At 36.5% G+C, this 13,491-nt stretch overlaps 1 protein-coding gene across 1 annotated transcript in view; it reads left to right on the forward strand.

Moving 5' to 3' along the window:
- The window catches only part of LOC139979415 (F-BAR domain only protein 2-like), a 71,277-nt gene that overhangs the window by 4,107 nt on the left and 53,679 nt on the right, over positions 1–13,491 (forward strand). Inside the window, exons 2-4 of the mRNA XM_071990187.1 lie at positions 8,698–8,789; positions 11,217–11,291; positions 13,282–13,423. Of these exons, the coding sequence (XP_071846288.1) occupies positions 8,698–8,789; positions 11,217–11,291; positions 13,282–13,423 (309 nt within the window). The remainder of the gene's footprint in view (positions 1–8,697; positions 8,790–11,216; positions 11,292–13,281; positions 13,424–13,491) is intronic.

Below are 13,491 nucleotides of genomic sequence, written 5' to 3' on the forward strand. Positions count from 1 at the left end.
GTACTTTTACATTTTATTATGTAATACATTTAAATATTAAGGGTACTACTACTACTGCAGGTGAAAAGGAAATGAAAAGAAATTTATGGGAACCTGATCAAATTGGCCCTAGTTTTACATAAATCTGATTATATTAACTGCCAAATTAAACAAAATTCTGCCAAGAGATCTTTAATAAACTCTTTTGTATAATATCTTGTGCAATATCAGTTGTAACCTTATTTGATACCAATCTGTTAGATTTTGGCTTTAAAATCATTTCAGTGTTTAAGTTAAAATAATATATATGATTGTTTCACTATTTTACATATTTGCCTTCATGTATTACTACATAGGTGTTAAGATCACTGCACATGTAGGTCGTGTTGTGTTACTGTGCACAGTACTGTAAAACAAAACAAAAAAACATTACAATGGAGTGATATTGTTTAGTCATCAACTCCTAAAACAATAAAGACATCAATGCCCAAAAACATTAATGACTATTTTTGAAAGGAGAATAAGAAGAACTATGTATTCAAATTGTAGGAGAACTTATTATCATTCCGTTCTTGTAACTGTATAAATGCCAGAATGTTCATGACTATCTCAAATTTTACGCTCGAATCGAGTCATTTCTGACCGATTCCTCGACTTTAAATAATTCATATACTGGAGGTACACTGTTAGTCCTCTTCATACATCTGTGTAAGGGAAAAATTTCAGTATGAATATTTTTTTGTCCGTATTTCCAACATTATCCACATAGCTCAGTAAACTAATGGAATAATTTAGTGTTCTGATCTTGTGTAGCCATTTTTAAGCCCTCTGAATTTTGATCTCTAATTATATATACGATGGTTCCCACATGTGTAGAAACCTGCAATATATACATTTTCAAACATGTATAAAGCAACTTGGACATGCAGCGTAGCAGCATTTTTAGAATAGCAATACTGGATAAAAACTATTCCCTGAGGCTTCATCTGAGTCATGATCTGTAATAAATTTACAACAACTAAACTTTTTTTTCATGAATATTTGGAGGGAAAGTACAAAACTAGAAAATGTAGAACTTTGGGCATTTGGCATAGATAGTATACATGACATGTAAAGATGTATGTAGTAAGGTATAGTGATTTGTAAGTTGTTCCAAGAAATTGATTGTTTTTTCTCTTAGACTTTTAATTATTGACAAACCTATGAATGTACAGCATTGCACATTTCTACAGGCTTTGGTTGTGTACCTCTTTTTGTAATGCTCACTGACACTTGTTCTCCCAATGACCAAGACACACAACCCAGACACTCTATGTCGTCAGTGTGGATCTACTGTTTTGTTCTCCCGAGCCTGAGCTGTATGTCTCAAGGACTGAGTCGCCCCCCCCCCTTCAAACCAGCAATCCATTCCAAAAACTAAAATACTGATTTTACTATCTGTTATAACCTTTAAATTATAGTTAAGAGATCCCTGTACATTACAGTTAGTATAAAGCAGATAGTAGACACCTTACAAATATTACATTATTTTCAACAGTGTTTGTCAAAGCGTCCAAAAGTCGAGATAAAAATCAAACAATGATTTTGTGCAATCGAGTCAAGCCATTGGATATGTTTATATGGCTGTATTCCAAACGATAGGTTTGGTAGAATACTTCCAAAAAAAATAAACAACTACCGTAAAAGGTAAACAAAGGTGTGATTAGAAAAAAGAAGTTCCATAACCATTAATCTCATTGGTGCATAAAATTATGAACATTGGGTGGCACTGTTTGCAACCTTGAATTCAGTCATCGCATTTCATCAAATGGATTAATAATATCGTTAAAATAAACTTAAATTAGAATTTTCAATTCTATTTATAGTATCCTGTCATGTGTGAATGTCACTCGGCTCGGTAAGAGTATAACACATGATTACAATCATTAATGTAACATGCAGTCTGATGTATGTTATGAAGATTTCATCAATGTCACATATATGTCACTTGTCTGTAGCCTGTTAATTAATCAAAATAGCTCGTCGAATTGCGTATCATATCCCACTGAAATTTTAAAGCCCGGTGACCTTTTCCCACCATCCCAAGCGACTGACTGTATTCCAAATTATGGGTGTCATATGACCGTCGTGTCGTCCAGAATGGTGTAGTGCTATTAGGTTGTAAACCATAACAGTGTTATCATATGTCTGACTAGTAAACAGATGCGGAGCAGACGTAGATCAGAATTTATGCATCTGCAATATTACTAGTATTGAGGCCTTGTCTACAGGTAGGTGTTGACCTGTTAGTGTTTCCTGTGAGAAGCAACCGTCTGTCTGGTTCTGTTCAACATCTGTTGCTCCAGTTTACATGCAACAAACTGCTAATAAATATACCGTGTACATATCTTCTGCTCTTGTGGTTTGTGGAGGCAGGTGTCAAGCCCCAAACCACATTTACAAGCTGCTTGGAAGGTCTAACATCAGTATTGGCCTCCACTTACACTTAGCATGCTAAAATGGCTAAACATTTTCAAACAGGCTGCTAATGATTACCAAATGAAGGATTTATTCTAAGACGTATTTAGGAATTAAAGATTTCTCGGGAAGAGGACCGCTTTGAGGGATGGAAGTTAAAGTTATTATTTAAGTTTGAGCATGAGTGATTCATGACTAATTCCAATTTTTAGAAGCCTTGAGGATAATATTTAAAGTTGTGACCTTTTGGTTGTTATACTTGTTACTTTCACAGTGATAAATTGTAAGACCCGAATATAATTCATGAAATACATTGACAACCCCAGGGTATTATTTTTCAGTCAAATCTATGCTAATTATTCTATGATCTTTCATTCATTTTGCAGATTTGTTACCCCCCAAACGAATGATTTTTTTTTAGCAAAACAGTACATTTGAAAATGGTCAAATCACTGTCTCTCAATATTTGATGTAAACTGATGCGGCTTTAATAATAAATTTGGATCAACATTCGATATAAACACGATACGTTAAACTTGCTGCGTTTGCTGTTACCATACTCAATTTGGTTTGATTTATCTGTTCACTGAATTTCTGAGTGATTCACCGTACTGTTTTTGGAGATGACGAAAGCGTGAGAAGCTGAGAGCGCAAGCACAAAGCAAGTTAGAATGAGATATACAAAGAAAATTAAAAGGATCACAATTGTAGAACAATCTGCTGTGTCATCAATTTCTAGTTGCAGTGCATTGTAGATCTTGAGTACTCAAATATTGTATTTGCTCTTATCACTTGATGTCCCTTGTGGGGTTTTTTTTAGTTTTTTTTTTAGTTTTAATGTATTTCTGAGTGATTCATCAATCTCCTTCATGAAATGACAAATACTTAACAAGCTGAAAGCACCAAGTTAAAAAAAAAGAGGAAGAAAACATAACAAAATGTCAGAGGGTAAGGATTGTAGAGCAACCTGCTTTATTATCCATTTATAGTACGACACAAGATCTAGACTCCTACGTTAAAATTGCTCGGTCGCCTTTGAAAGTACAGACCTAGTAGGCTAGTATTATAAGGCTAGCTAGACATGGCAAGTGATGTAATTAGTGTGGCGATTGTATCATGTACTGTAGCACACGTGTGTGATTACGACCGACCGACACTCACGGTTTTTTAAAAGAACTACCGTATGAAGCATTCATCACAGACAGGGTAGGAAGACAAGACAGCGTGACATATTCCTGAATTGGTGTTAGATATCCTGGATCTGCTGTCAGGATTATCTTGCGAAGAGTATCAAGTTTTGTAGATGACAATGTCTTTGGACTAAAGACAATGTCGACTGATTGTTGACTTTGCCGTACTGTTGTCAGGGATGGTGTGGTGATAGGCAGTAGCTTGAATGTTTTGTTTGTGTTTCTCTCGATGATGGAATGCAAGCAATTTGTTATTTGAAACAACGTTTTTACATTTCGTTAATTGTCTGTTTTACTAACCTGCCGATATTATTTACTTAAGATAGGATTGTTGTTGATCAAATGAAGATACCCTCATACACTATAAATTGGGGCATGTGAAGGTTAGAAATGGATTACAGTACTTATTGAATTTATTTTCATCTTGAATATTATTTCATTTGTCCAGACATTAAGTTGAAATTAGCACAAACTTGTTAAAACAACTTAAAATGTTCATTAATTGATATGAAACTTGACCTTGGTGACATATATATTTTAGAATTTACTTCACTCCTCCCTTACCTGTCTCCAGTTGACTAATGGACTTTCCTCTTCTTCCTAACCTATTGACTTGGTCACATTTTAGCGCTGTGCCCCTATCCTATCCTACATCCCTTTGCTCCGCCCACAAAATCTTCCTTCCAAATCTATGTACCATTCAGAAGCCAACCTTCAAAGTTTTCCACAGACTTTTCAATCTTGGAACATCAGGTAGGGACCTTCAGTGTCAAAAACCCATAAAAATCCTCAACTCAACTCAGCTATGTCATATGATATTATGTTGGGTATTGGTATTCTGTACTATTGCCTATATATATTATGTGTGTACTTTCAAGCACAGTTTCCAGTTTGTGTACAGTAGTACTCTGTGTGAACTGTGTACGGTATGGTGATATCAGCTGTCCACAATACTGAGAGGATTGTATCTGTGCCAGAACTAGCAATATGCCGTTCTCCACGATATCAGGGCACAGGGTAACCATGTGTACCCCCTGAGATTTATATCCATGGGTGACTAACCGTGACTTGTAGAATTGTGTAAACTTAAGCCCCATGGAATAAAACATATGGTGGATCTTATGGTTTCAATGTTAACAAAGGCTGTGGTTGCCAACAACCGTGTGCAATGAATCACAGATTTATGTAGAAGTGGAATTTATTTGAACTAGTTACAGTTTGATGGGAGTGTACTTGACTGTGATCCTGTCAGAACTGCACTAATAGATCCATTTATATGTCATGGTACGTTATGTACAGTTAATAGCAGGGTTAAACCTTGCGATTTGTTTTATTATCAAAATACATTATAAAACACGGATAATGGTCAAAAACCCCTGTTAAGTGTGTCAGCTTTGACAAGTGTGTAATACGGGCATTGATGAACCCTGTAAAGTATCCCTCGCGAAATGTGTTAAATTTGAAGGATTCTCTCAAACCCCTCTCGGGGTACCTCATCCCTAAAGTGATGTATCCCTGCTCAGATCCTCCTCTTGACGAGGAAGGATGATAAACCTGTGAATGTACGGTATTATTTCAGTAGGACCAAAGAGGACGTCATCTACTGTATTATACATGTCTGTGTCCAGACAGTCAGATCTTAGTTAATACAAGAAGCTTCAAATCAATACGTCTTATTATTGAACATTGGAATCAGGGTTTTGAATTGGCTGCAAGAATCACACTAAGAAATGGTCACAAGGATGACGGTTAAAACGAAATGAGAACACATTCTATTTAAGAAAGACAGAAATTATGCAAAATAGTCGAATAAACATTGAAAGGATTTTAAGTCAAGACATGATTGCGGTACATTGTTGTTTGTACATAATTGTTTTGTTGGACAATCAAAAGTTGAAATTGTATATAAGTGATAATTTTTTTTTTTTACTGTTTTTTCTTTGCCTTTCCTCAGAAAAATTAATCTGAAATAAAAGTGGAGGACACCAATTCTTGTTGTCTCCATGCAGTACATCTTACAAATAATGAAGCAGAACATCAAACTCTAAAAAAGGGTTTTTAATGGATGGCTATGGGCACAAAATTTATGTTGATATGTTGTGGACTGTTAGGAAGCACTGTTAGCAGTCCCTTTTGTATTTCTAAATACCACTTTTAACTTTTGAAAAAAAAAAAAAAACCTTTAAACATCTTAGATTCATATGAACATGAACATCAATGAAAGTGGTTGAACCACTTAGTCTAACACACAGTTTCTCAGATGCATCACAAAGCTTAACGGGGATGTGTAAAATGTTTACAGCCAAAATTAACACATATTTATCGTCGTGTTATAAATTGATCGAGGACACATGTATGTTGTTGAATGTCACCCCATGGTGCTCCATTGTTTATATGAAGTTAAAGGAAACATCTTGCTTGTGTTATTCAAATTAATTAATAAAACAATGGATTAAGATTAACATAAGGAGTAGACTTAATCATCAATTTAGCCTTTAAAGTAGCATTCCAGAAATGTTTAATACCAACTCTTAGATGTTTCTGTTTTCTTGGGACTGTTAAGATGATTATATCAAGACTGAAATTCTTCTAAAGTCATCCTTGAAGCTTTATCTGAGATAGTCAGATTGTTCTACAGGAGGCAGACAGTAAATGCTTTAAATACATACCGCCATTTTGAGAAAATTTGAATCGTTTGAGGGGAAATAATCTCTCTCAGCTTGGGTTGGCCCCTCTAGTGATTGATAAGGTTATAAAATGACGACTGGCTAAAGGTAAAATGCTGTACATGATAGGTGTACTGTATATATGCTGTATCATGTATAAAATGCTGAATGATGTCTTTAAACTTAAAAGATTAACCTTCCCGTAACACTTGATCAATCATAACCATTCAGGCCCCCACGACACATCTCTAAAGTATCAAATTTACGACCTAAGTTGAAACCAAAACATTTGCAAAGATCATCGGGCTGAGGCTTTTCGCATGATACAAAACGTACAAATGATCGAATGACAGTCGCTTGCAGTTGCAGAAAAAAAATGTCGATCTGACATTATTTTGTTACTGTCTTGCAAGTTCGTTCTTCGAAGCAGTGGATCATCCATCGGTTTGTTGTCATTCTCGACAACTGTTCAGTAGATTAATCTCATTCACGTTGTTACATGGCATTTCGGTAAAAACTATTCTTACTTCCTTTAGAGTACAGCACTCGATATATGATGAGCACATACTTTGTGCGGGAACACATTAATTGACAGAATTTACTGTGCTTCATGCATACCTGTCTCCTCAAAACTTCAGCATTCTTGCTTGATTGTGCCTAGAGTGAACTGGTAATCATCTTTCAGCACTGGGCTCCCCTTTTTTTACCGGACCCAGTCGGTCAATGATCCCCTGTTTTGAGAGATACCTCAGTCTAAAAGTCATGTCTGGGAGATGTCATTTTGTGAATCTGTGATGTCATAATGCCGCTAGGATCTGAAAGCTTTGACTTTTTCCTAGTTTTTCTTTCCATATTTTCAAGGTAGAATGTTAACTGTTGATATACCAATGCCAACACTATTAGTTAATATTTTGGATTCGACATTTGCAAAATTCAAATCCTTTATAGAAAATAAAACATTCTAATAGAGAAAAACATAAATAAAATAAAAAAAATTGAAGCATATGTGGCTTGATGACGTCATATTTAAATACTTGATCAAGTCTTAAGTCTTGTTAGTTTAAAGAAACATGAAATCTGTGATATCTACCAAAGTGAATGACATTTTTCTTAACTGTGCGGAAATGTTGAACATTGATGACAGTTACAGTATCTCTAATCACTTAGACCAATAGTGATCTCAGGGTCAAGACATTTCCTTAGATCTGAGATATACATTTCCAAGCTTATCTTAAACCTTTTGCAATGTATGAGAATAACTAACATAATAAGAGCCTGTAATGTCATAATTATGAATACCTTTTATCTATTTTTAACACGCTAAAGGGTACTAAAAGGCATATATGTATTCGATTGACCTTTAATGGTGTCTCAAAGAGGAAGGTACTGTCTTGTTTTCAAATCGAGATATTCAGACAGGCGTGAGTTTCCTTTATACTCTACCAGTCAGGCTAACCTGCATTGAACCATTGAAAGTACAGCACTGTGACCTGTTTGGTGTCGTTATTGGTAAACATTAGGAATGGATAGAGTTTCTGTTCACTGTTTACATTTTACTCTACTAATACACTCCCCTTTTTGGACAGAAGGCTGACGTTGATTTTTCGTTCATTCGAAGTATAAGCACGCAATTCATATCCCGTTATTGTTCGTAACTCTTTAGCTATACAATAGATCTCGGCTTGCGTAAACTTTGATAATTTGTCTATGTACAGTAGTTTTTCTCTCACTTGTCTGTTGTATGTGTGTGTGCACTTTTCCGTAAATACCTAAACCAATTGGTTTTCCGGAAATACAGCACGTTGATAAATAGTGAACAGAATCATGTGTAAGAGGCTATTAGTGCATTTTACAGTGGTTACAGTAGTACGGTCATACAACTGTTGAGAGCTATAGTATACAGTATATTGTTAGTTTTGGAGACAAGTTAACTTTAATCGCTGTGATAGAATGTCAGTACTAAGGTACGATTTAAAGGTTGGGGAATGCTAGTTGCTTTGGGGGGGGGGGGGTGAGATTGTGAAGTGAAGTCTGATTGGGGTAGGGGTGGGAGGACAGTGGTAACTGGTGTGGGTACAACAAGGAAGACTTCATTTGTTCATGTGGTAACTGGTACAAGGTATTAACTGTACACTCAATTGAATGTCACATTGCAGTCCTTACACAAATACAATCAGTTGGGTATGTACATACACTTTCAGTCGAAAATGTTGCAATGTGGGTTTGAGGGCGGGGGTGAGGGGTGGGTAGGGTAGGGTTGGCGTTGCCTGGACATGTGGGAACAAATCTACACCTATATTATTGTGAATTGAATATATGTAGAACAGAGATACAGTATGGTACATCACTAAAACATTGCTCCTGTAATAAGCGTTCTTTCTTTTTCTATTTTCTCTTGCATCTAGGGGGAGAAGAACCAAGGTTTTGGCTGCCTTTACCATAATATGAAACATGGTCAAACGTCCACCAAGGAGTTGGCTGAATTCATAAGAGAAAGGTACTTATGAAGTCCTACAGTTAATAGATACTACATCCGTTAAGCAACCAAATAAGAAGCAAATGTACCACATTTGTTCAAGGTGCTCTTCAGATCCCAACCCTCTTCCTTTTCAGACTGTCCCAACTAAAACAACTTGGTATGATCCGCAGTGATACAATTTAAACTTTCTGAGGCTCCTAACTATATGTCAACTAATTGGTTAATTAGGGATCTAGGATTAATTAGTGGACGTGACGTCGTTCGTTTAATAGTCACCAGTAAAGGTATGCAGTGTACCCTCAAGTGGATTCTTCTTCTTAGGGATTTGAGAAAGTGGATAATTATGTGGACACTTCTAAATCTTCATCTGGATGTCACATGCCCAAGTCCAGCTACGGACACATCCAGGATGACGTAAATCTACTAAGTCAATAAACAGGCGGTCAGCATGGTAAAATCCTACTTGTTTTGAGTTGAACCCCAGGGACCTTTGAATTTTATCAATAAATGAAATACCCTAGCCCGGTACCTTCTTTTGTTTATGAGGCTCTACCCGAATAGACCGATTTCGGTAATTGCACTCGAGCAGAGAGAAATGACTTCCTATCGCCAGACGAGATTTGAAGCTCAGCTAAGTCGGTAGCCAGATACGACTGTGGCCCCGATATGTCATGTCACAGCCTGTCACCGATGCAATCAAGGAAGTCCCAAGTGCTCATTCCAAAATGGTAATTGGAAGGCAGGTTGGTGGATCGGAAGGATACACAGTGGTTCCGAGTACCCTAATCGGATGGAACTGTTTAAGCACTTCCGGTAGGAAGCCATCCATGTGTTTGCATATATTTGACACTTTTTGATTCTTGGTAAAAATACGCTTCAAAACGGTGGGACAAAAATATCAAAACCATATCAGATCTGTTTTAAGTTGTTTCAAGTAATTGTGCACGTAATTAATCCTACTCAAATAAGTCAAAGTCGAATAAAAAAGTCAAATAATACTCGACATGTCCTGTAAAATTATGAGTTGATGATAAATACCCCGTTGAAGCTTATGTGTATGAGTCAAATAAGCCAAGCAAGTCAACGAAAACTTCAAGATTACCCGCTCATCCCAAGTCAAATCCCTGAGGTGCTTTAACATAATTTACAGAGGGGGTCTGTTCTTCCCTGGATCCTAGTCTATGGGGAGGGGGAGGGGGGAGGAGGAGGGATACAAATCACAGGGTCTGATCCACGTTTACAAATGAGCTGTATCAATTCATTCACAAGCTGAAACCGCACTCTCTGTAGGAAGCTGATATCATGGGACAGACTTTGATGTACATGTGTAATCCTTGTTGAATCCTATTAAAAGTAACGTCCTTGGAAAGAGGCTACTTTAAGTACATCCATAATTCAATTGGCTTTGTGCTGAATGAAGACCGATATCCTGTACAGAATTCCTTCATCTTTATCTCTCTCGTTTCATGGTCGGAATACTGAGCTATGAAGAGGGAAAGGAGTAGATTAGTGTTACCATGTCTACAGGAAGGAAATTCATAAGATTTTGTAAAATATGGTGAAAGCATGAACCTGTTATTTCGATCGGAAGATGCATACAAGTGGCAGTTAATTTTAGATGTTAATGACAAATGTATGTGGTGAAGTGGTAAAGAAAGAAAAAAATTGTGATATAAAATTTTTTGCTTGGCTGAATGCCAAGTTAAATGTCTTTCAAACAATCTTTCATTTTTCAACTTGTGTGAATGGCCTTTGGATGTCTAACTGAGTCAATATATGCTATTACATGAGATGAAGATTGGATCACTGATGTTATCTGTCCTAATGTTCTCTACAGGGTGTAATAATACATTGATCAGAACAGGATTGAACCTTTTTTTTTCATTTTTTTTCTGCTTTGGCTGTTATTGCCATTGGAGTGTCATCCACGGAAAGGGAAAGTAAAGTTAGAAAATAAGGAATCAATACATCCGACTTTGAGCTCAAATATGAGACCAACTGGTCCCTTTCTGACTGATTCAGCATAAAGGTGGGATTCTGGATCTGATTAGGAATTCAGATAATTCTGGAGTAAATGTTCACTTTATGACCTGATCCAGGGTCTTATATAAAAATGCCAAAATTGAAAAAAAGAAAAGAAAAAAGAGTAGACCCTACCAAAGCAAGAAGAAGAATAAGAAAAACTAAAATGTATATGTAATACAGACATATATAGTATTTATAGCTATGAGCTGCTTTTTGAAATTTTGACATGAAGATCAAAACATTTTACACAAACTACCACTCTTTCACACCGAATGTTTATGATGACTAAGTGTGATAGATAATGAATTTTTGGTAGAAGTTGTGTATCTGTTCTGATCTGATATGAATGAAGAAACCTGTTTAATATTTACAGCCGGTCGTTTCCGTTACAACATTTTTCTTGTGTTATTTTTCTTGCAGAGCTCTGGTGGAGGAGACTTATTCCAAGAACATCACTAAACTCTCCAAGACTGCCAGTAACAGTACTAATGTGGGGTAAGGTTGCACAACATTTGTACTCATGTGGGGGTAAGGTTTCGCAACATATGTAATCATATGGGGTAAAGGTTTCCAACATATCTAATCATGTGGGGTAAGGTTTGACAACATATGTAATCATTTGTGGTAAGGTTACACAACATATCTACTCATGTGTGGGTTAAGGTTTCACAACATATCTAATCATGTGTGGGGAAGATTTCACAACATATGTAATCATGTGGGGTAAGGTTCGCAACATATGTAATCATGTGGGGTAAAGGTTTCACAACATATATACTCATGTGGGGTAAGGTTTCACAACATATATACTCATGTGGGGATAAGGTTTCACAACATATCTACTCATGTGGGGGTAAGGTTTCACAACATATCTACTCACATGGGGTAAAGGTTTCACAGCTTATGTAATCATGTGGGGTAGGTTTCACAGCTTATCTACTCATGTGGGGTAAGATTTCACAGCTTATCTACTCATTTGGGGTAAGGTTTGACAGCTTATATAGTCATGTGGGGTAAGGTTTCACAGCTAATATACTCATATAAGGTAAGGGGGTAAGTTTCACAAAAAATCTACTATTTTGGGATAAACTATGGAGGGGTAAGGTTTTACAGCTTGGGGTAAGCTTTCACCACTTCTTTCATTGTCACTCAGTTCACGTTCAAAGGAATATGTTGTATTTGAGATAATTCTCTCCCCAGGCAGAGGTCATGTTTCGTTCTTATTTAGTATGAATAGGAAGAGTATTAACAGAGCCAAATATATTTGTCATCTCTGCTTGTGGAATCTAACAACCATTAAAACTGACTGATGTCGTTGATGTGCTGTTTTTGTTTTGATATATACTGCTTTAAGTTACCCTTTAGTGATGTCACTAAAAGCATCAGAGGCCTATCAATCAAATTAGGCTAGGAATACCTAATGAAGCACAAAGCTCATTACAAATTAAAGCCAACACCTCAAACTCAAAGGAATCTTAGGGGAATGAAAGGAAAGACAAGACTTTCACAGTCTCTAATAAACCATCTACGATGCATTTTTGCAAGCTCTGACAAGAACAACATTACAGTATGTAGTTGAATTTGGTACAGTGTTAGTTTGTACGAAGTGTAAAGAACAATGTTTGACATACTCAATCTGTAAACCCACCTCAACTGTACAGTCTTATTTCATTCAACAAGGTATGTTACGCATTCCAAAAATCTAAGAGCTTAAAAAGTGAAATAAGGGTGTTCCAAATGCAATCTGCAACTCTTTAGTTGCGTGGGTGAAAGTATTCTAAAGAATATATGAATAAAAATAAAATAAAACTGTTAGCAAACTGCTTACCCACCAGAGAGCCTGTGTAAGAGAAAGTGTAAAAGTAAGTTGGCCTGACATTTCGATCCTAGCAGGATCTTCTTCAGAGGCTAATTGACAAGTAACAGTAACAGAAGGGACAAAAACACGCATGCACAGATGAAGATCCTGCTAGGATCGAAACGTCAGGCCAATTTACTTTTACACATTCAGAATATGTGAATGAATAAACAAATTTTGTATGAAAAAGACTCTAGCACTGAAGTCAGTGATGGAGGTAGGTCCATTGCCTTTTCCTGTTACGAATTTAAACAGCAAACAGAAACGGGTGAGAGAGATTGGGCCGTGTTAGTTTTTTTGTAGGTATATAACAATCAAAATATGAAAAGTTTCCATAGTTTTAGAGGCTCTCTGCAGAGCCCTGCATATTGTCCTTTGTGAAGGAGATGTTGAAATGTTCTCAGCTTCTGCGTCAGTTACACAAAAGACTTGTTTAGGTGGCAAGTTTACCTTTTAGATGTAACAAATTGGTTCATAAACAGTGTTATGTTTTTTCAACCTTTCTGACAGTTTTTTTTATCCTCCTAACTTTTGAATTCTGTTTGTATGCTCTGCCAGCTCATGAAAGGGTGGGGTATAATAAATTGGTGTTATTTCACAAAATTTTCTCAACTTTGAACTATCCAGGACCTTTGCCCCTCTCTGGCAAGTGATAAAGAAAGCAACAGAGAGGTTAGCAGATTCTCACCTCAAACTGGCCACGAAACTACACGAAGTCCTGAAAGAAGTACAGAAATATGGAGAGGATCAACACAAGAAACACAAAGTGGTAAATATTAATATCGCTGATAAAAATGCACCGCTGTAATAGGCCCACGACCCATGCTCTTCCCAGAG

The sequence above is a fragment of the Apostichopus japonicus genome, chromosome 2, assembly GCF_037975245.1.
Source record: "Apostichopus japonicus isolate 1M-3 chromosome 2, ASM3797524v1, whole genome shotgun sequence".
Taxonomy (NCBI): domain Eukaryota; kingdom Metazoa; phylum Echinodermata; class Holothuroidea; order Aspidochirotida; family Stichopodidae; genus Apostichopus; species Apostichopus japonicus.